At 44.1% G+C, this 25010-nt stretch overlaps 1 protein-coding gene across 1 annotated transcript in view; it reads left to right on the forward strand.

Moving 5' to 3' along the window:
* The first annotated feature begins 6500 nt into the window (after window positions 1-6500).
* Window positions 6501-25010, forward strand: part of ISM1 (isthmin 1) — an 87552-nt gene continuing 69042 nt past the window's right edge. The window contains exons 1-2 of the mRNA XM_075596052.1: window positions 6501-6723; window positions 6971-7862. Coding sequence (XP_075452167.1) covers window positions 7743-7862 — 120 coding nt within the window. The 5' untranslated portion in view covers window positions 6501-6723; window positions 6971-7742. The remainder of the gene's footprint in view (window positions 6724-6970; window positions 7863-25010) is intronic.

Consider the following 25010-nt stretch of genomic DNA (forward strand, 5'->3'; position numbering starts at 1 on the left):
CTCTAGAATTGTCATGCCTCGAGCAGAACATCTGTATTCTAGCCATGTTCCAGGGGTGTCAAATGGTTATTGCTTATGTATTTTCTCGGTTTCCATTTTCAGCTTTCGGGCCTTAGCTCTGGGAAATGGAGGTTGCTCCCATCATCTGTGGATCATCGGGAGGGAGCTGATTCAAGCCTCAGTGGCTGCTGGTATATGGAAAAGGTATTTACAGGGATGGGGAAAGTGGGTACCTGTGGCCTGGGAATTTGGGGATCAGACGAAAATCCTCTTAGGGGTTTGGTAGCCTTTATGCTATGGTACAGGGAGAAAGGTGGCTCAATGGAGCATAAATTAGTAGGTATATCATTCTTTTTTCATCTTACAGGCATGGGGAATGTAACACAGCATTTCACGATTATGCAAATGCTTGGTGGTTGGAAAAGGTTAACAATATCAAAGGACAGGAAAAAGCCAATTACACTCATTTTGTTAGGTTTAGTTACAGCAGCTATGGTTGTTTGTGCAGCGAACTACAAGGTTATGTTGTTTCAAACAGCCTTTGCGTTACCATTTTTGGAGTATTATAATTAGTAGGTCTAAAAAGGATGTAGGGGAAAACACTTATTTGGGGAAGAAGGTTGTGCATCTTAAGATTGGGCATTCCAAAACTAATCAGGCAGGTAATGGGTGTTGGCCGACAGGTGCTAGCCTAAGAGTACGCAGTTATGCCTGGTGCAGCACTTGATAGAGGTTATAAGTCATAGGGAACTGGTGGGATGTCCATTGGGGGTTTAGGTGCCATCTTCCCATTTTCAATTCGTAAACATTCTTCAGTTGTGTCTGGAGCAGATCGGAGAGGACAAGAAGTCATTTTCTGAAGTTGAAGGGTGGTTGGTTCAGAGGAAATATAAGGAAGGACTTCTTCACAGTAATAGTGGTGGACGTGTGGAATAGCCTCCCGGCCGAGGTGGTTGAGGCTAATGCAGCAAGGGAATTCAGAAATTCTTGGGATACACATAAGGTTGACCTAAATATGAAAGAAAACGAAGGATCCAACAGGGCACTAGGTGGGCCAAGTGGTTATTTTCTGCCCACAAATACTATATTTTTATGTAATTGGTCTATGGTTAGGTTTATTGCTTCAGCAGGTGTCTGTAAGGCGTGACCTCCCTTCATGTTGCGCCCGCTACTGCGGGGCGCCCCTCTCGCCGGTGACGTCCGGTCTCCATGGTTGGGGGACTCCCTCCTCGTCTCCGGCGGGCGCTCGCTGAGACGCAGACGGCTCGAGCTATGGCGGCTGCTGCTGTACATGGGCGCGCGCCCTCACTCGTTACAGAGCGCGCGCCGGATCTTGCTAATTTATTCACTGCTCCTGCAGTGAGGCCCCGCCCCCAACACACATACAGCCTACAATCAGGCTCTAAGACTGATCACCTGTATTCTTCTTTAGACAGCCTATCCAGGACAGCTCCATACACTCCTCCAGGTCTGCCCCCTCTTCCTATTCGCCAGCCGCACTATATAATGCCTGTCCTACCATTCCCACATCGCTCGACATAGTCTCCACTTGAGGATGTCTACTCTGGCACTTTCTCTCTTCATTCACGACTTGGCTTGGCGGACGTCAACCTCTGGCTCTCGATCCCTGCTTGGATATCGACCTTCCGGAATTCTCAAAACCCTGACCTTGGCTAACAGCAACGACTACGGCTCTTCTTTACCGGAACCGGCAAGTATTGCTAAAGCTAACACCACCCGGCCTGGCAATGCCTAAAACACCACACTCCGGACACGCTCCTTTTTCTGCGGGTGCGTGCACATATACGTCCCCACCTCAATATAAGGGACGGGTCTGGTCTGCGGGCAGCACCGGCGTAACAGTGTCATACAGAGCTTGAAGGGACAGGGTATATAAGGTGTATATGGTATCCATTTATCAGAAATTAGCGTTGACATATTTAACTTGAGCCTTCAGGATGCTCTGGAGTGGGCAATAACATGTGTCGGAGCTGCAAGGTAGTTGGATAAATGGCCTCGACAGCGGTGGATGTTCTTGGTAAATTGTGGGTTGGTGTGAAGGTCGTCTCTGTCATTCCTGGTGGTCTCAGTGTTTTTTTTTTCCGAGTCAGGCTGATGATCGACAATGTGCAAGTGAGGGGTCCAGCCCGAGCACTGCAAGCTTGAAGGATACCAACCCAGGATGGTACATTTACGGTTCATTTATTTTTTTTATCTGCATTAAAAGCTGTGGCAGTTTTCCTCCATACATGTCTGTGTTCATTAGGGTACTGGGTTGGGGGAGACTGCATAGCTTTTTCGGGGTAATAAAATAGGGTCCTTTTTCTTCATCTTAAAAGATTATGCCTTTCAGCCAGGCACCATCTGCAAATCCCTATACAATCCCAGAGAATCAGGGCCACTTTCCCACTTCTGATTCATATTTCCGTTTCTATATAGAAATCCCACAGAACTCTTAGAGAGATGATACTTACAAACCATATGGCAAAAATTAAAAAACCACAATGAACCTCCTGTATGCATAATGTTCAGGGTGCACACCATAGTTTCCTACAGTTTATTATTCCTCCGATTTCAAAATATGTTGTGACCTCTGGTCCCCAGTCAGACTGTCAACTCTTATTTCTCCCTGTGTTAAATTGAATCTCCTTTTCTTTCAAGAATAGATTAACACGAATGTCTTAGCAATTGTATTCACACTGACTTTCCCTCATCTCTCTTGCAAGCTCTAGAGGACAGATGTGGGACAGCTCACAAAATAACACACATAAAAATGCATACTGTACTGTGTGTGTGATATATATATATATATATATATATATATATATATATATATATATATATATATATAATGAAACAAAAACATTCTGCTAACTACAATATTACATAATGTATAGAAGATGATGAATGGCAGGGGAAAAAAAGTGCTGAAGATTTAGCTTAGTGGCCAGAATGTCACCTTTGAATCTTGGAGACGTGTTGAAACCTTAGTGTCACCTCTCCCAGCAAGTGTGAAAACATGGGGAAGTCAATTTACAGTATCTCCCTGGGCTTCAAGCACCAAAATCTAGATTGTAAACTCTATGTGGCAGGGAATTATGATACATTACATTGCATAACTGTATAAGAAAAGATATTGCTATTGTTTATAATAAAATGAATGCAGAACAATGGTAATAATATCTTAGTGACTGAGATGTTAGTGACACAATACTACAATGAAGGTGATACATTGCAAAATGATGTGTGCAAATATCTCGAATTAGAACATTTGTAATTTTATTTCTCCGATCAGAGATGTGCAGATGTTCAAAAAAGGCGGATGCAGATAGCAAATTGGAAAAAATAATCATTAATATCCTGTTAGCATATACAAATAAAATAATGTAAACAAGAAATGTAAATGCCCTCATACATGTAAATAAATGTTTAGTTTAGAACGTACATTTTAGGCATTACATCGTCATCCCATTTACATTTAAAATATGATGCAAATAAAAATGTTACTTGAAGTATTATAAATGGCAGTTTTCTAAAACGTAACTGATTTCACACTTTAGAAAAGCTGCATCATTTCTTGTGGTTATTCTTCTCCTTCTATATGCACAGATCTACACATCTGCCATTCCCACCTTCCATATCTCCTTAACTCTCATCTATTATATGGCTCTTTTTGCCAAACTACTGTAGTTCTAAATAAATAGACAATAAAAGTAAGATACTGTAATGGACAAAATAGAAAAATTATCTCTTCATATTTGACAATTTAAGCAGAAAAATAGTCCCTCAAACTGGCCAACTTCAGTCCTGGAGGCTCACCAACAGGTTTTAATGATATCCCTGCTTCAGCAAAGGTGGCCTAGTTTTTAACTGATATGGATGAACTGGCAACTATTTTCTATTTATTCCCCAATATCTAAAACCTACACGTAGAAATATCTGAAGTGCAATATTAGAAAAAAAGACAGACACAGCTAAACAGAACATAGCATGGTTTACTGAAGGATGACATTACATTTTTCTTCCAGTTTGCACTTTAAAAGATCATGGGCCATGCTGGAATGGGCAGTAAGGGGTCTTTGACTGAGCCACTGATTGAGCCATCTGTGCTGAAGCAGGGCTATTCTTAAAATCTGGCTTGTTGGTGGCCCTTCAGGACTGGAGTGGGCCACTCATGCTCCATATGAAATAATGGTTTACATTTGTTTAACACCCCCTATCCCACCCGGCTGAATAGAGAAAGGGTGTACATGAATAACAGTCTATATATATATCTTTATGACAGGGTTTAGACCGGCTCCTAATTTGTGTAGCTCAGTTGTTACCTCTTATCTCGGGGTCTTTTTTTTCCCTCGTGGGGTCAGGCCAAGGCTGTTAGGAGGAAATTGCAGGTGCAAGAATAGAAAAAGGGCACCAGGAACTTTGCAACTTGTTGATGTTTATTGAATGTACAACAGGCTTTAGGAACCCACGCACTGAGTCAGTGAATAGTTATCGTAGTACAAGCAAATAGCACAGGACAAGACAGCAGCATCAGGACAGGCTTTCAGATGAACCTTCTTGAATAGGGCCCTTACGCCAGAGTAACCTCTCCCCCTCCAGACAGGAGTTCCATGCCTACACGGAGAACACTACGACCTCAAGACCTATATTGCACAGAGAGTATGGTTCCACCTACTCCCTGCAAGGGTAGCCTCTGTTGGTTACCTATGTTCTAAGACCCTGCATCTTCCGGAATCTCATCCCTGTCTGTCAAGGCTGAGGACCTGGTGTCGACGCTGCACGCCGCGCCTGCCAGGCTAGCGCCGCGTGCAGCTGGGATCCCCGGTCTGCGGTGAGCTGCAGGGGGAAAGACAGGGGGAGCGTGGTGGGGGCGCGGCCATGACGTCAACTAGCAGGTTCGCCCTCATTGGCTGAACTGCCGGAGGGCGTGGCCAGCGCTCCGTCGCGAGCTGTGAGCACAGATTTCCTGTCTTCAGGGAAATCTGTTCACACAACACGGCGGGCAAGGTAGTTAGTGGGCCCGACGCCATTGAGTGGCGGGTTCTTGTCCCTGCGGCGGCGCTGCAGCAGGCAGCGGGGATCTAGCCTAACCAAGGCCATGAGGGTTGTCCATTGTTCTAGCCTGCCTGGTCTGCTCATCTCCATCTGGAACGGCGTGGTGTATTCCCTGGGGTCCCTCTATTATAGAACGATCCACGCAGGGAACTCCTCTGGGATCCGTCTCTCCCTGGATGTTGTTAAGTTCCCTTTACCCAAGAAGCCAGAGGCCCCCAGCTAGACTGGACACACTCATTCTTCCTTCCCCATAAGAGAAAGACTGGAACTCACCCCTAGATAGGGATGAACTGGGCAGAATCTAATGTAGCAAGGCCCTCATCCTGTCATGTGGTCCCAGCACCTTCCAGGCCCCGACATGTGCCTGTAAGTTGCTACATTATTGAAACACAAGGAGATGTGTTTGTGTTTGTGACTTATTAACCCTGGCACTCCCTGCTGTTACCAGGACTCACATGCCAGGCCATAGAAATATATAAGGGTGCTACATTTGTATAGTGTATAATAAGTTGTTCTGAGAGATGCGGAAAATAAAAAAGGCTATTAAACACTTTCCCCCAGATCCACAAAAGCTTTAGCACTCCTTTACTTCCATTCATTTGAATGTGCATCTGGACCTTGGTGAGATACATTCCTGTCTGAAATGTTTAAGTGATTGCACCTTTAAAGTAGTGGAATATGGATACATTCGGCTTCGGACAGTTGTGGCTAAAACTTTAGAGCCTTATTCTATATCAGCAGAAAATAAACGTTCAGGGCGTTTTAGGCTGAAAATCCCCATTGCCATCTCGAGCTGCCACTGCGGCAGCTATAGAATTACCCCGTAAGTACTGTACATTCTAAGGACATTTACAGTAGCAATTGTGGGCACTTGTTACTGTTAATAATTTGCACCCAATTCCTCACCTACCTGGATAGCAATGGAAATTTTTATTTTTAATATACATTTTTTCTTTCTATAAAGCTGTCAGTGCACACTGTGCTGTACATTGTACAATCGACATTATTATTCCATGCAGATAATAGGCTACAGTTTAATCTGACCTCATCCATACCAGAGAGACCTGCAACTATTATTTATCTATTTATTTTATCCGCAGAAAAGAGTCCAATAAGATCAAGTCACTGTGAAGAAGTGTACAAAGCTAACAGCTGCCTAGCTGGGCAATAGGATAAATGTACATTGTACTTCTGACCAAGGAGAGGTTCAGATAGTGTGTATCTATTTTATTCTTCCTGGTAAAATATGTGATAACTGTATAAAGTGGGGGATATCTGCATCCCCCTGTGGTGAGTGAGGGAGATTGTTTGTAAAGTAACACTGGCTGAGCTGGAGCAAGCTCCACGGGGGAGAGAAATCTGAGAGAGAATAGGGGGGGTTAATGACAGGGGGAGGGGTAACAGATCAACAACAAGCTCTGGGAGTGCACTATATAAAACCCAGTAGACACGCAGTGCGTTTATCTGCTTTAAGACACAGAGTAGAGCAGTTAGTTGCTAGCGCGCCTTGTGGTAGGTGTGCTGTGCCCGGATCTCTGCAATCCAGGCTCGGGTCTCAAGGGGGCGTGGGCAGCTTGCAAACAACTGCAGCGGGAAATACAGAAAGTGGGATTTCTTTTTTAATGTTGTTTAGCATTCACTTTGCAAAGCGGAACATGCTATAAGGTATGTGCTGAGTGCCAGGTATCACATACTGTACTTAAAGAGAGACTTTTCTATGGGTTCTTTGTAATAAACATAAAGTGAGACCTGTTAATGGCCAGTTAGTTGGGTTACTGTATAGGTAGCACGCGAGGAGTTGCTGTGCTGGATAAAAGCCACTCTGCAGCACACACAGCACGTAGTTCCGAGTCGCATGGGGATGAGACAGAGACCGATAGAAGTGCATGAAACTTCTGCTGTGTCCTTACAGATCAAGAGAGGGGCGAGACCCTCTGCAGCAGCAGCAGCAACCCAGAGGAGCAGCACCTGGAGAAGCCTCACCCCAACCTGCCTGCACATCTAGGATTACAAACCTCTAGTTTACCCGGAATCACCTTTTGTGGGCTAAAAAAAACCCCACCGCTTTTATCTACATAGCATTTTCCCCACTAAACTTGTGTTGAGAGAGCGTTTAAATTCTCCCACCCCAGGCTGCACGTGGGGACACGGGATCAGTTTTCCGGACAATAAAAGACCCAAACACACTGGATTGGCATATTTACTGCAAGAAACGTCTCCATGTGCGCCCACTCCTGGGAGCTGGGCACCTACCCTCCTCCTGCAGCGATAGGAGACAGAGTGGGCTCTGTGTGCGTGTACCCTTCCATTTAATTTAGCCGGATATTACAACCCCTCGTTTTACCTGTGCACACTTTATTCTTGGTGGGAGACGTTATTTCGGGGGCTGTTTGGGGTGCAGGAAGCAGCCCATGTTATCTCTGGATCTCAGCTGGCTCAGGGAAGCCCTGCCTGCTGCTGATCAGCCTCCCCCTCCGGGCTAGAGAGATCCTCATTCGCCCCCTCCCCCCCGTTGCTTTCCCTGGGGCTTTGTTCCTTCCTGTCCCGCAGTGGCTCCGAGGTGCTGCTGCGGTGGTGGCGGTGGCTCCTCCGGCTCCTCCACCCAGCCGGCTCCCCTGGATGCGGAGAGCGGGGGCGCGGCCGGCCCGAGTGACCGGGCATTGAAAGCTGGACGCATCAAGAGGATGGTGCGGCTGGCGGCGGAGCTGCTGCTGCTGCTGGGACTCCTGCTGCTCACACTGCACATCACTGTGCTGAGGGGCAGTCCTGCCAGCCCTGCCAATGTCAGCCACAGCCAGCAACAAGTGAGTGACACTGGATATCCCTGTCATTTAGCTGTGTGTGTTATATATATATATATATATATATATATATATATATATATATATATATATATATATATATATATATATACACACACCAAAAAGTTTCAAAGTTCCCATAAGCAGAACCTTGCTATACATGTCTGTTTTATATACGTGTGTGTTGCCCACATTGTATGTAAACAATACTTTTTTTTAGTGCTATTTAAACAAAATGTTGTTTTTTAGTTTCTACATTTGGGAGTTTTAATTTGGAATAGGGGATGGGTTATTCTACATTTTTGTCTGAGTAGAAATGGACATACTCGCCATCAAAAGGTCTAAAGATCCCGCTGCATAATACTTTATGTCCTAATATTTGTTTAATATAGTTCTCATGTATATTGCGTGTTGTAGAAATGAAGGGTACCATGTGGACTACATATTAAGTGTCTTAAAGCAGATACTAAAATTGTGTGGGTATGAAATAGGTACCAATGTTGTTCCTCTACTTGTGCTGGATGGAGGTACTTCCAAGCAATTCCTACAGAAGTCCCATAACCTCTGCAGTTTACCTCACACACAACTTTGTGTTATAGGTACAGCTGCTCTTACAGCAGCCAAAATCATGTAGTGTACCTACTAAATAGGTACAGCAGTCAGAGCGTGTGATGAACTATGCTTACAGAAACTTTTTTAACGTGTTAATAAAATGACTTTCTTTTTGTTTATTTACCAGATGATCATTGGGAAGTTTGTCACTGGTTAACACTATTATGCTGTGGGGCTATGCCAAGTCCTGCACAATATTCACCTATCAGTTTTGGGGTATCCCATGTGTGCCTTTCAAATTTTATTACTGGTGTCAAGTTTCATACATTCTGGTTCAAGTAAAACTAATTATTTTTTTACAACGCTTTTAACTTTTCATATTCCCACAGTGAGTTCCAGCCCTAAAGAGTTTGTAATATAAATATTGGTAGCAGAGTCCCAGTTAGATGAAGGGACTTGGCCCAAGATCAAAAGGAGCTAGACTTCAAACCAACCTACATGACTTAAGAGACCACTGCCATATGGTCACCACTTCAGTTTAAAATATAGCAAAATAAGGAGATTGTAATCTCCTTCGGGCAGGGACTGATTGTAACTAGGATTTCGACTGTACAATTACAATAAAATAATGGGAGCAACAAACCTAGCCTGCCCCAGTCAGTTCAGTATTGAAAGGCAGAACAATTGCTTGGCACCTCAAGCTACTCGATGTCCAATTATTTAGCATTTTTGAAGTGTTGATCAAAACGCTGGTGTCCTTTATTCCATTAAATTGTTTTTAGAGGTAGGTGATGGGTGCAAAATGACTAAGATATTTGTTAAAGGGACTGTTCTAACATCATCTATCAGATATATATAACGAGTTGATTACTTTTTTTTTTTTTTTTTAACCATTGGTGACTGAGGATCTTCAAAGTCTTGTAGCATAATAGCTGGTAACTTTGTTGTAGTTGTGAACAGACTAAGGCCGCGCCTATAGTGCGATGGGACACGTCGCCGTCGCCACTAGCGAAAGTTATATTTTGCTTTACTGGCTTTTGATTGGTTCAGGGACTGTCACATGAGGCGACAGCCCTTGAAAAATCAAATATTGCCTGCTTCTAAAATCCGCGACGCAACGTCGCTCCTTCGCATTGTCGCGTTGCGCTTACTATAAGCGCACGCAGCGGCAAAGCATTTGTTTTTGGGCGCCGTCGCAGGCACTATGCGCGCGGCTTAAGGCTGCGGCCCCGATACCTCTGAGCACGCTGCGCTTGCCGAGTTTAGTTTCGGCAATTCAAATTGTCCTGTCCCCACTCACGCGGTGTAAAAATGTAACTTTCAAGCAGACTCAACTTGCCCGCAACGCCCCCCGCGCGCGCTTGCAAAATAGGCAGGACACCCGGCGCTCATGCTTAGAGAATTGGTGACATCACCGCTCTCAAGCATGAGCGCGATCAGCGCCAGTGGGACCGCAGCCTAAGACTAGAATTATAGCAGGTTTTAGCCAAATATCAGTACTGGAGATAAAGAACACAAATATTGAAGTTGGAAGTATAAGTGCACACTTGCTAGTGTGCAAGTATCCCATCTTGACTATTATGTAATGGAGAGCCAACCATGTCGCCAATGACTCCTTAAAATACATTGGATGGGAAATGATTTAGAAGACTTCCCAAAAAGCATGATTCACCATTTTAAAGGGCCAAGCCCCCTCTTTGGACCAAAACAATGGTACTGATCTGTTTTAATTTGATATATCTAGGTAACAAGTGACTTTTTCACACAAATACAACAAATGTGTTTACGTGATGTTTGGTTTCCTAAGAAAGCATGTGTGGATTGAAACATTCTAGAGAGGACCTTCAACCTGCTCCTTTTTTAGTTTATTTTTTTTCATTCTCTGATGAGGATCATACCAGTTAATAATGCATCTTCCGTTTAACTAGTAGTACTGAAATGCCAACAGAATCCTCCCCTCCCCACATTAGGTTAAATTGCCACTGCATCTGAAGCACCATAAAGTGAACTGTGATAAATGATACGTGATGTACGTACTATGGCTATGCCTCACAGGTCTCAGTGTGCACTCGGAGACGAGACATTTGAGAATATGAGAGCTTTGTACACTTTAGTTTAATCCTATAAACAACTGTAATATATAGGTATCATTCCGTACAACCTATGTACACTTCTCCTCCAGGACCGATACGGCAACTAAGACTTTGAACGGCAAATGTCTGGGGGCGATGGCGAGAAACACCTATGCAGAACACTACCAGTAAGGCAGTGTTAACATTCTGTCTTATTACCTTAACCAATGTGCATACACATTGTTTTTTAAAGTAAGTACACTTAAGATGAACAAAATGTAACTTGTGTTTTTAAGTTTTCAATTCAAGGAACGTTGGACCATAAGGGAAGTGGCATCTTGAGTTTTTCCTGTATGGGCTTTTTTGACTTTATCGAGGGTTCACTGAAGTGGAGTGTAGGGTATTACACCCTAATCTGACTAATTGCCAGTAAACCCTGGAATGGTGTGTGTTGCCCAGCATCCGACCATGTTGAATGTACCCCTTCTATCGTATTGCTGTAATGTTCTGCATGGGTGCTTCTTGTGGGGTATCCCATTTTATTCTCATTATTTTATGGATGTTAAACCTTTCTGTGGCAGTAAGCCATTCAGGGTGATTAAGCCTGGAAGTGAAATTTGCCACATTTGGGATTCTTGGCGTGCATTGCAAATGTGTGTGTATCTATCCTATCTATCCTATTTCTTCTGTTTCCAGCAAATGTAAAATGGTGTTAAATATATGTTATGCAATATGTTTAGGCTTGTCTTGTAACTGCCTTTCCTCCATGAAGCATATTTTAATGTATTCAAAAGCATTGTTAAATGAACGTGCCGTGTTTAATTTATCTGCAACATTCAAGATGGTTATTTAGGTTTACAGTGGAATAGCTATATTCATGCTTCTGGGACATTGATGTCCTAGCAACGTGTGTGTGTGTGTGTGTGTATACTGTGCTGGATATTGAGCATGTTTGTAAGCCAGACCAAACCTTATGTTTTGGGGATTTAAATGGTCGGCATCAATGTAATCTATACCACATGGTTAATTGAAGCATCTGAAAACTTGAAAGGGGGCTAAATTTGATGCTGCAAGATCTACTAAACTGATGGTATTACTACAAACCAGATCTAAGAATATGGTAATTCTCCTCTTCCTATAGCCATTACTAACGGAAAGACTGATCATGTACACTGTGCTTTTCTTTAACATAGACAAAGTGTGATTTTTCTGTGCCAGGTTGGGGCATGTTTTGATGCCCCCCCATAAAGTACTGGTTTTATGTATATTGGGGGACTCTTAGTTAACAGGAAAACAGCACTGACTTGGGATACTGCGAATTTGTGTGAATAAAGATGCATCTGATGCAGTGGTTTCCAACTTGTTTTTTTTGTTTTGTTTTGTTAAGGAATCCTAAGTGAAACTCTGAGGAACCCCCAAACATCTCTAATAGCATCTCTGTGATCAGATGCATTATAAAGTCTTCTGTATTTGATACAATTTTCAAATGGGCAGAAAATGTTAGGGATGCCCAGGGAACCCAAGGTTTCCTAGGAACCCTTGTTGAAAAACACTGGTCTGATGACTTGTTAAATAGACTTGTTTAAATATATTGCATATGCAACGTGATTTGGAGTCCAAATCGTTTGATATTTCTGCCTGTAAATCGATCTCCCATCTTTGCCTATACATATGATCAGACAGACTACCCAAATGTACCACCAATTCTTGATATATTTATGGATACCAGACCTTTTATTTGCATCAACATACATTCAAAGGTTGTTGTCAAAGAAAAATCCTGGGAAGGGTAAGTACTGTAGGTAGCACAAAGTGTCTTGGGGCTCGCTCAGACAGACCGCTCCTTCAGCGTGCTTGCGTTCGCGCCTCCGCCGCGCGCTGCTGCAGTCCAGCGATCTCTGCTCAAACTGCCGGAGTTGGGTCGCGGCGTTTGGGGGCGTGGCGGGGGCGTAACTCACACGTCACAGAGCTGGTTCGCCTTTATTGGCTGAACCAGCTCACGTCACGCGACTGTAGCACAAAATTTCAAGTTTGGTTGTGGCGGTAAAATGTCGCAGCGACAACGCTGCACTTTGCCGCCGGTGGAGTTTACAGTTTGAAAACTCCCACCAAACAACCAGAAATTGCGACGCGCGCACCTAAGCGTCTGCACGTCGCAACGCGGCCTGTCTGAGCGAGGCCTTTAATTTGGAAGTGACAAAATAGTTCAGAAACAGGCAACAAATATTTGGAGCAAATGTGGTTGAATTTAAGGATCTTTCCTCTTCAAATATGAAGTTACCAAAATTGAGGATATTTCTACTTTATCAAAAATATGATGGGGGGGGGAAGTTATGGTCTTTTAAATATGGGAACCAACTTAGAGGAAGAAGCAATCAACCTATACTTTGACGTGGCTGATAACGAGATACTTAGTGTAAAGTTAATTACGATGGAGGGTATTTGCTGGGCTTTTTAATTTTAATTTTTTTTCTCCCCTAACCAAGGAGCAGGTAAATATTTAGACTTGACATATGGGGATTCTGTGTCCACCCAACAATAAACGTTGGGTGGAGGATGCCTGTACATTCACTTGCTTCACGTGGCGTGCCAAGTACTATTTTTGTGTTACCGTATTTCCTCGATTGTAAGACGCACCATCGATTTCGCACTTACAATCGAGGAAAATTACTTTTTCACTGTTTCAGTAGATGCCCCATGTCGGCGAAGGAAGAAGTGGGCGGTGGCGGCGGCAGGAGAGGTCCCACCTCTGCAGATGGTTCAAGATGGACAGTGGGTGGGCGGGAGTGCGGCGGCAGGACAGGTCCCAAGTCTGCAGGTGAATGAAGGTAAGAAGACAGTGGACGGGCTTGCGGTGGTGGCGGCAGGAGATCATAATAGCAGGAGAGCTCAGCAGGAGCAGAACGGCATAGGGGAACGGCTTGGGAGGTGCACACTGTAACACCGGAACTCAGACACCGGTCAACTTCCGTTGTTAGTGTTCACCTCCCAAGCCGTTCCCCTATGCCGCTCTGCTCCTGCTCATCTGTTCTGCTATTATGATCTCCTGCCACCGCAAGCCCACCCGCTGTCTCCTTTTCTTCATTCACCTGCAGACTTGGGACCTGACCTGCCGCACTCCCACCCGCTGTGCATCTTCAACCATCTGCAGACGTGGGACCCCTCATGCCACCGCCGCCCGCTTCATCCTGCGCTGACATGGGACCTCTCCTGAAAGTAGGTGAAAAGAGGGGGTTAGTACTGTAGACACTTCAAAAAAAAAATATTTTTTAATACATTGATTCTAAGAAGCACCCTGATTTCGGGCATGTGAAAATCGGAAAAAAGGTGTTTCTTAGAATCGAGGAAATAGGGTATATCTGGGACCGCCAGGCCTCCTCCTGATTTTGAGGCAAGTAGGAATCTGTATCTTTTTGTCCGCTTTGTAACACTCTTATGGTGCCATTTCTAAAACAGATTAGTAGCTAATATGCTTGAATCCAGGAATCCTGACAAAAAAGCAATACTGTACATTCCCTTTTTACAAGATGGAACGAAGCAAGATGGTTACTTAAAAATGTTTTGCTCACGAAGTTGAACTACCCCTTTTAATCAGAAAACTAAAGTGAGAGTAATTCAGTTGGAGGAAATGAGAAACCGTGAATTATGTATTTTTCTTTACAAATGCCTATAATATCTCAAATTTAAATCTCTTTGGTGTGCAGTTATTGAAGAACCTTTTAGAAAGTTTATTTGTTTTTATTTTTTGCCATTTTTAATTTTTTTTTGTAGGTCTACCAAATACCTCAAATTCCAGGGGACTATTTAAGCATTGTGAATGACAATATGCTGTCTGGGAATACTGTTGTGAGGGTTTGAGTTGCTTTGCCAGCAGAATAAACTTGACTTTGCTTCTGACAAATTGGAAAAGAAGGTAGGGAAACAGCTGGGAAAGTGATAAAGCAGTGATACCACTTCTAAGAAGAAAACAGTGACCATATCTGAACAAAATACTTCTGTTGAAAAGATCATGGTTTTCCCCTGACAATTTAAGCTACCATCTGTGCACTATTGTATTGAAGTGCATATCTTCTGAGGTAGGATTTGTCATGTCGTGTGATATTTAATCATAATACCTAGACTTTTTTCTGCATTGTATCATTAATTTAGCAGGCCTGTTGATATATCATTCTACATCTTGCCGTTTTTTGTTTTCGATTTTTTTTTTTTTTTTTACATATTTGCTGCTGTAATGATTGTAATGTTTTATCTGAGATGAGACTTTTGTACATAACATGTACTCTCTGATTTTGTGACTTGTTAATTACCTACGTTGCATGTGGAAATGAATTTCGCTGCCATTGTTGGCCCCACTGGAAGTGCAGGAGTTAACCCATGTAGATGTCTTCAGTTTTGGTTTTGGCTGAGATTTGTATAGGTTTTGGCTGAGATTTGTATAGGTTATCAATAATAATTTATTTATTTTTAAATGTCCCTTTTTCAGTTGCCAAACCGTGAGGTAAAAGGGGTTAGTTATCTAGTCGCCAAAGAGAATGAGCAAGTACGGGTTGGTAATGCTCGGATAAATGCACACGACCCGGGAGGTCAGCGCTTGTATGCATGTATTAGGTTTGACCATGGTTTCTTGCACCCTTCAATCCCCAAATGATGCACCTTCCTTTTTTTTTAAATTTAATAGTATTTTTTTTATTGAAAGCCTTGTATATGTGTATATATATGTGTGTGTGTGTGTATATATAATTTTATTTTTTTAAAGGTATATTTGCTGTGCTTATGGACAAGCTGATTGGTCAGTTGGGTTGTCACTCACACTCTGGCCAATCAGATTGGTCCATGGCCCGCCCTCGTCCCCTCACAACTCATTGATTTGCGTGCTTCTATGAACTCACCCGCCGCCGACACAGCTACCCATGGCCATCGGCGCCCCCTACTTGGTGCCGCTGCCTCAACTCTCCCCACCCACCCCCACTCACGGCAAACCCAAGCATCCCCGGTGCAGCCAGCACCGCTACCCATGGGCATCGGCGCCCGCTCCTCGGTGCCGCCGCCTCACCTCTCCCCACACCCCCCCCCCTTACAGCAAATCCAAGACACTCCGGCGCCACCAGCACCGCTACCCATGAGCATCGGCACCCACTCCTCGGCGCCGCCGCCTCACCTCAAACCCCCCCCCCCCCGTCACACCAAAAGCAAGCCTCCTCCACCTCACCTCTCGACACGCCGCCTCCCGCCCGCCAAACTCACGCCGCCTCCCGCCCGATGCACTCACGCCGAGTCGCCGACGCCACCTCTCACACACTGCCGCCTTCCGCCTGCCCTCTCAGCTCTTCTCCTCGGGCCCCGTATTACCGCCGGGGTCCCCCCCCATTCAGCTTCTCCGCACGGGGGGGCGGCGGGGGTGACGGGGGAACAGTCAGAACACACACACAGTCGAGAGAGGGGGGGGGGGAGGGCACACCAGACTGACTGACACACAAACTGCCTGACACAAACACACACTGCCTGCCACACACACACACTGCCAGCCACACACACGCACACACGCACACACGCACACACGCACACACGCACACACACATACACACACACACACTGACTGACGCACACAGAAACTGCATGAAGGTGTAAAGGGTGGGTGGGGGGGACGACCGGACCTGTAAATGGGGGGATCGGATTGATGTGAACGGGGGACAAACAGAGAGGGGGGTAGACGAGGGAGGGGGGAGACGGGAAGAGAGGGAGAGAGAGAGAGGGGGGAGACGGGAAGAGAGAGGGAGACGGGGTAAGGGGGAGAGAGAAAAAGAGAGGGGGAAAAAAAAAAAAGTGCGGGAACATTACATCCCGGGCAACGCCGGGTATATCAGCTAGTTACATATATTTGTCAACATTTGTTAAGATCATAAATGGTCAATATGTCTCTTTATTTTATATAAAGGTAAACTATTAACCTTTGGTCGAAACATTGTTTCAATTTAACATTTCTTTATCTGCAATTCATTTCTTTCCTAGTACTTGTACAACAAATAATAGGTAAGTTCAATGAATACATCCAATATGACAAAATATATAGTCATTGGTATATAGTTAAATACTTCAATAATAATATTCTCATAAATAAGGGTCATTTGGTTAACCCATTTGGCCAAAATGCTGTAAGCCTGCACGCCAATGTCTAGGCATGACCAAACTTTGCAGGTCCTAACACTAACTAACCTGCTAAAAAAATCTCTTACTTCTGTGGAGGGAGATTGACTACAGTGAGTCCATCCATACAGCATAATGAAAGAACCTTCCTTGCTTAAAAAGTGGGGAGGGGTGAGCTTAAAACCTGGGAGGAGGGGCCTCCAACCAACTGATATCAGTTGAAAATAAAATTAACAAACGCACAACCCCAGACAGCTCTAACCCCAAAACCCACCACATCATAGATAGAGAGATATATAGATGTGGTGGGTTTTGGGGTTAGAGCTTGCTGGGGTTGTGTGTTTAAGTTCAATGAATAGTTAGTAATTAACAACTCCTGCGACCGCGTTGCCACGCCACCATCGACTTCCCCCCCAGTACCTAGTCTTTGTGTTTTGTATTGTTGTTGTCCCCTTTTCATATATGTTTCTCCACTCTCTGGGTCATGTTAACTAGTGTAGCCGTCTTTCCCACACCCTCTAGGACAGGGGAGCGCAAACTTTTTGTGCTGCGCCCCCCTGTCTCTCTGCCCCCGGCTCTCGCGCCCCCATGCCTACCTTCATCCGCGTCGGAGGACGCTGCGTGGGTGTGTGACGTCAGGTCACATGGTGACGCGGCGTCTATTGACGCCGCGTTGCCATGGCGACGCAACACAGACGGCTGAATCCCGGTAAGTAAACAGTTGCAGGGGCCTCACACGATCCCCCGGCATTTAATTTAAATGCCTGGGGAAAGAGCGCGGGGCCTCTGCAACTGCCCGCGCCGCCCCCCCCCAGCAAAATCTCCCGTCCCCCCTGGGGGCCGCGCCCCCCACTTTGTGCACCGCTGCTGTATGAAATGGTCTTGCTACTGGTGTATTCTGTGTTTGTTGTTTCATACCTGAGTGGTAACAGGAGGCAGGAGATCTCCGCGATGTTGTGGGGAGGACATCAGGACAGGCTCGCATTGTTTCTCTAGGTATCAGCGCCTCCAGTCGAAGAGGATCCTGAGGTTTCAGGATGCACCTCATTGACACTTCTTTGATCTATAGCCATGCTTCAAATACTACGCCAGGTGTTGGTATGACTGAGGTTCATTGACCTGCAGGATACATACACTGAATCACAAATCCTTAGTACCCTATCCCCTAGAACAGGCCTGCACAACTCCAGTCCTCGAGGGCCGCAAACAGGCCAGGTATTCAAGATATCCCTACTTCAGCACAGCTGGCTCAATTAGTGGCTCAGTCAAGACTATTCCAGAATAACCCCTTACTCCACTCTCTACTATAAAGAAGAACTCCCCTCCTTCACTGCGGAGGGGTTTGTAATCCGGCCTATTCACTGTCATAGCCCCCTCCCCCCCTTACAAACACAGGCTAGTCCTGAACTTTATTAAACATGCACAATGAACAATATAACATACTCGGCATAGTCTAAGTTAACTGTCCACTTATTAAAGGGGATTTACATTGTTATGAGGCCAGGAAACGGTAATCCCAGGAGACTGGGCTACACTAGTCCTAGATCTTTTTGACTTTTAGTTTGTGTATATTGCCTTTGCATAAACTCTATTACTGCTCTTGCCTTTCTGGTGCTATAGTTTTGTTTAGGGATTTCCTGCCTAGGTGTATGTTATGCAGTACAGTATGTGTGTTTCTGTTTCCCTGTATTTCTGAGATCTGTATTACGGTATATTCTATCTGGTGGATCTCCTCTGAGCATCCGTGGTAAATATGTAATCTTATGGGCACTTACTGTGGTGGTCTATTCTCTCTTCCTTTAGATATTTATCACCAGGGCTCACTCAGAAGCAAACATCTGCCTATAAACTATTTCTATAATTGGTGCTTATGGTTGGCGATTTCAAACCAAAATGATTGTATCAAAGCTTGGTTGACTTAATGCAGTCTTCTCCGTGGCCATTCCAACAGCTTCCAAACTGTGAGGGAGGGATAACATGACTTAAAATGAGTGAGTAAGTTGGCCACAGAACGCTTAAGTTGGAAAGGGGTCAATAAATTAATAAATATTTCAGGTATTAAAATGCAACTTTAATATTTTTCATAGGATAAGCCTGGAAGCCTCAAGCAGTGTCCTAAACCTAGAACCTATATTGCTGGTTGTTAAAGGAATGAGTAGCCACTAACCGTGACAGATGTGTATGCTCAGGGACATAGTTCCTCTCTGCGCCAAAGCAAATACTGGTGCTTGAATGCTGATCCTGGATATGCTCAGATTTCTGATGACAGACTCATTGGGGGTCTGAAACGTTCTATTTTTCCATACTGTAAGCTTTAATGTTTGCTATTAAAATACGTTTTTTTCCCTTTTTTCTTTAGTTTGAGTGCAGTTTCTATAGGACTATAATGAAGCAGCAAGGAAGATAGATGGGCCCGAGCTTGTATACGAGATGTAGCAGACTGTAAAAATAACAAAACAAAATCCATAAGATTTGAGACCGTGTCCTGTTGCAATGCACAAACCATGGCATTGATTACCTGTATTTTTCAACACGAACTTGAAACATAAGACTGCCTGCAGCATTTTAAATGTAATGTACTGTTGTGTGAAAATGAAAGTACAACCTCTTTGAATTCTATGGTTTTACATATCAGGGCATAACAATAATCATCTGTTCCTTAGCAGGTCTTAAAATTAGGTAAATACAACCTCAGATGAACAATAACACATGACATATTACACAGTGTCATGATTTATTTAACAAAAATAAAGCCAAAATGGAGAAGCCATGTGTGAAAAACTAAGCACATCCTTACGGCTTCCATAGGAATTAAGATCCTAAGTAGCAGACAGGTCCTGCTGAATCAAATGCCCTTGATTTAATTGATCATCAGCAAGTGTGACCACCTCTATAAAAGCCGAAGTTTTAGCAGTTTGCTGGTCTGGAGCATTCAGGTGTGTGTTAACACATTGCCAAGAGGAAAGACATCAGCAAAGATCTTAGAGAAGCAATTGTTGCTGCCCATCAATCTGAGAAGGGTTATAAGGCCATTTCCAAACAATTTAAAGCCCAGCATTCTACAGTGGCTCAGAGAATTTGCAAAAACCCCAAGAGTTACATCTCAGACTCTACAGGCCTCCGTTAGCATGTTAAATGTTAAAGTTCATGACAGTACAATTAGAAAAAGACTGAACAAGTATGGTTTGTTTGGAAGGGTTGCCAGGAGAAAGCCTCTTCTCTCTATAAAGAACATGGCAGCACGGCTTAGGTTTGCAAAGTTGCATCTGAACAAACCACAAGACTTCTGGAACAATGTCCTTTGGACAGACAAGACCAAAGAGGAGCTGTTTGGCCATAATGCACAGCTCCACGTTTGGTGAAAACCAAACCAAGCATATCAGCACAAACCCCTCATACCAACTGTCAAGCACGGTGGTGGAGGGGTGATGATTTGGGTTTTTGCAGCCACAGGACCTGGGAACCTTGCAGTCATTGAGTCGACCATGAACTCCTCTGTATACCAAAGTATTCCAGAGTCAAATGTGAGACCATCTGTGCGACAGCTAAAGCTTGGCTGAAATTGGATCATGCAAAAGGACAATGATCCCAAGCACACCAGCAAATCTACAAGAGAATGGCTGAAAAAGAAAAGAATCAAGGTTTTGCAATGGCCCAGTACATGTCCAGACCTCAACCCGATTGAAATGCTGTGGCTGGACCTTAACAGATCTGTGCATAAACAAATGCCCACAAACTTCAGTGAACTGATGCAACGTTGTAAAGAAGAGTGGGCCAAAATTCCTCCACAACGATGTGAAAGACTGATAGTCATACAGAAAACGATTACTTCAAGTTTTTGCTGCTAAAGGTGGTTCTACAAGCTATTGAATCATAAGGTATACTTAGTTTTTCACACATGGCTTCTCCATTTTGGCTTTATTTTTGTTAAATAAATCATGACCCGATGTAATATGTCATGTGTTGTCGTTCATCTGAGGTTGTATTGCCTAATTTTAAGACCTGCTAAGGAACAGATGATTGTTATTATGTCCTGATATGTAAAACCATAGAATTCAAAGAGGGTGTACTTTCTTTTTCACACAACTGTATGTAGTTCAGGGCTGTCAAACTCGCAACCCAAAATGGTGTCGCCATGCGGCCAGCAAGCCAATTGGGGGAGAGCTGGAACAGAAGTCCCGTGCCTGGTAAGTGCGCGGGGCCCGGTGAGCGCTGGAAGTGGCTGCTTCCTCCCGCTGGTGCGTGGCCTTCCGGAGGGAGGAGGTGGCGATCCGGCAGCAACTTCCAGCAGTAGCCGGAGTCTTCCCCCAAGGTGTGTGGCATTGAGGTATTGTGGGAGAAGGTGGGGTATTTGTGTGTGTTTGTGTGTATGGTGGAAGAGAGAGCGGGAGGTGAGGGAGAGATACAAACAACGTTTACATATTTTTAATAAGGAAAACAAGAAGAAAGTGTACGCGTAGGTTATCATTGCTGTTCATAAAATGATTTTCCTAGTGTGACTTGACACTTGTAGTTGAACTTAAGAATCAGCCCTCAAGCTATTCTCAGTTTGACGGGCCTTATATAGTTCAAATAGGAATTACAGAAATTTGCATATAACTGGTGTGTGGTCCAAAATTTTTATGGATTCTTGAATGGGGGGGGGGGGGGGATTCCATTGAAAGCAACTCCCTTCCCCCCTTCCCTATTTATTGATGATGCATTACTTCAATTTTGTTTGCCGCTGGATCTTCCCTGAATAATCACGTGGGTGTCTGTAAATCCACAACTGTGGATAGGGTTTGGTAAGTATAGTTATAAATGTGTACTAAATAGTTATAAATGTGTACTAAGTGGTGACGTTAAACGTTTTATTTCAGTGTTCCATTGATCGTGCTTTTAAGCGTGGAACCTCTTGAAATTCCATGGTTAAACTATACAACAAGATAAAGTGCATGCCAACAGAATCCTTTTGCACCTCCCAGGTGTTTTCAATTATCACAATTAATACATTTTCCAATCTGGTGCCAACATATATTTTAAAACAGGTGGTAGAAGACCATAAAAAATAATACATAACATCATAAAGTGCTCAAAGGAGAGATTTTATTGAAGGTGCATTCATTCTTATTTGTGGCCAAATATATATTTTCTGCAAATATACTGAATAACATTCTCTACACTGTTGTACTTTAATTGCAACACTTTTTTTTTTTTTTTTAAATTAAAATAGCTTAGGGTAAAACTCATTGTGCATTTCCCACGTAAAATAACTGCTTTCATATGTTTTCAGTCTAATAGCACCCATTTTTCAGAATAGGTGCTTTTAATTGCTTCATACTTATATTTCATATTTATTTAAATTAACTGATGGCATAAGAGCGCAAAGTAGACATCAGAACCGTAACTGAGGTAGCAATGCCTGTGTTTCAATATAGGATTCTCTAGATTTAATTTTTAAAACCTGAAGATGTCATTCAAGGCAGAAAATGTCTGACAATCAGAGCACATTGTATTTTAAAATTACTTTGCTTTGTACCCCTTCTTTACCGACACTTAAAGAGTGCTATATCGAGGTGTCTTGTATACAGTGGTTCCCAGCTTCTCTAATTACCTTCTCGGTGTGTTGGCATCCTGGCTGGCTGGGCGTGTATGGTAAGAGGTAATGAAGGGCGCAAGGAACTTTATTGGTACACTTACTTTAATTAGGTTCCACATATAAGGGCATCTTCTCTTCAGGGATGAAAGAGTGGGAAAGAATACAGTTGTATTTGGTATTCTTCCCCAGACTGCTCTCACCACTATCCTAGGTGAGGTTCTGGAATTTGTACCCTTAGCACTGGGTCTGCATGGTATTTGTTGTCCGTGTTTGGATTTGCCTCCTTCCCACCAGGATCCATAGTAGAGTGACGCGATATGTATCCCTGACAGAAGCATCTCTGAGGAGTGCCCCCTTATCCCAAGGCACCAGAAGGGGCTCACATTAAGAACTGGTCAGTATGGGCCAATCTTGTGGTGCTCTGGAACCCTTTTATTTAAAAGGATTCACCCCAGAGTACTGAGCATCCTCCTCTTTCAGGGCAGACGACTAACCTTGGACCATTGCTATGACTAGAAGGGACATGTTTCCTAACTAAAATAAAATAATAAAGGTGACCAGACATCCGTAAACATATAGCTCTACACATAAACATGACTTACTCCTATGTACAGTGAGATCCTTCCTCTGTGACTCCTCCAGGGACCTGAATGTAGAATCTTCTAGTCGCACTATGTATACCTACTCACTACATCAGTGTGACGGGGGAAGGGTGCCAAGCGTGTAATAAAGGGGTCACCCCCATTAGGCACCCCCTTCCACCGTCTGGGAAGTGAGGGGTTAACCAGAAATGTACGTTTAATACAGATGTTCCCCTGCTTCATAACCAAAAGGTATGTCCCTTGGTTATCCTATTCCCACATTTACTGGGAATTTATGTATTTTTATTCCCCTGCCTCATGGCAAACCGTTTTATTTGCTAAGTGTTTATATTGGCACAATTATAGTGTTTGTACCTGTGCAGTCTATGCAGCAACCACATACACTGGGATCCAGGTGGGAGGGAAAGGGTTAATGTTAATTTGGTGTTTATGGCTCTTTGTCCCTTTTCCGCCTTTGCAGGTTCCATTTTGCAGTTTCTCCATAGGTCGCCATTGGGGTTCCATATAACCCTATGGAGATTCCGGCGATTTGGGCCTGATATCGGAGAAGACCTGCAGGTGGCGCCCGAGAGGAGGAGCGGCGGTTTCTCATTGAAAGTCAATGGAGCCATTCATTTCAATGGGGATTCCTCGAAGCCGACCTCCAGGAACGGGTTGGCAGCCATCCAAACCGCAGATTGCAAGAGCGGAAACATTGTCTTGAAGAGAGCTTTGATCACTCACCGGTCAAGTTCAAATTCAATTGGCGTGGGAAACTTAGGTTCTAGGGCACCCAGGAATAAAATTCTTTTTGCCCCTAGACCCTAGGAACCTCCTCACTTGACCCCAACCGGGTCCGAGAGTTAATACCCTGGTAAAGGGTCGCGCTCGTTATAAGGGTCACACCATAGACTAATGGCGGAGGTAAAAGCCGCGAGTAAAAACGGCTAAGTCGGGATGAGCAGAAACCTGGAACCCATAACTTCGGTTCTGTTCAACCTAGAGAGCTGAGATTCTGCCACCATGTAGTCCTAGTTCCGGCAGGATTGCATGGCAAATACCGACCCTCTCAGGGCAAACAGAACGGAGTCAGGGTAATTGCAAAGTTTGGGTTTCTGCCATTGACTTGCATGGCAGAAAAAAGTCTTGTGTTCAAAAGTGCTTTTAAAACTGTGTTTTGGTATCTCCGGTTCTGGGGGTCGTGGAGGGCTGATATTTGGCCACTATGGCAAGGGTCCTCCGGCATGAGGACCTGGCAGATTTCAGCCCGCTCAGACCCACAGAACGGATTATTTTAATATAAATATGATAGTACATTTTCACAATGTTTTGGGTCCAGGGTAAAATCCCGGGAAGGCTAGAGCCCCTATGGTATGTTAATGCTCAGAGAGGAGACAAGTGGTCTACAATAAGCCCCCTGATCAAAGGCTCCCCCATCCTGCTTGTGTATGCTAGAACAAAGCAGAGCAGGACGTGGGTACTTGTGATAAGTGTTGTTTCACACCTTGGGACAAAGGTTTTCCTATCCCAAGCAGACTGGGCGACGCCGGTCTTGCGGGAGGGGGGCTAGGGAAATGAGCCCCTGATTAAAATAATGCCCACCCAGTGGGCAGGTATTACTTTGCCTCAAGTGAGGTGGCAAGGAGGGATTGGGTGCAGATAATTGTCATCCAATGTCTTGCACTCAATGCCAGGGTATAGGAATGAAATCCCATATAAACCAGTGTAAACCCTATACCCATTGTCTTCGTGATGTCTTCATTTTGTATCCTGTATTGCTGAATGAATTGCCAATCCTGTACCTGATTGCTTCTTTGTCCAACCCCTAAGTAAGTGCTATATTTTGTCTGTTATTTGTACCATCTTGTGTGTTCACCTTCTTTGAGGAATAAACTATATTTATTATATGTAAGTCGTGTTCAATTCAACCCAGATATTTTGTGTATATTATAACCTATCACTAGCTACCGGGACAATCAGTGGTCACCATGCCTACAGGGGGAGTGGCTTGGATTATACTTGGTCATCTTGTACCAGGTGACAGACTAGACCCCTTCTAGAAGGTGGGGGTTGCTAGGTTTGACTAGTAACCCTGTACCATGTGATGGGGCAGTACACTTTCCAAGCACACAGTGTTAACCCTTTAAATGCCCATAACCTTCTAAATGAAAATAGTAATCTAAAAGTGGGGTTACACTCATATTTTCCTTGACTAAAGTATTAG

The sequence above is a fragment of the Ascaphus truei genome, chromosome 4, assembly GCF_040206685.1.
Source record: "Ascaphus truei isolate aAscTru1 chromosome 4, aAscTru1.hap1, whole genome shotgun sequence".
NCBI lineage: Eukaryota > Metazoa > Chordata > Amphibia > Anura > Ascaphidae > Ascaphus > Ascaphus truei.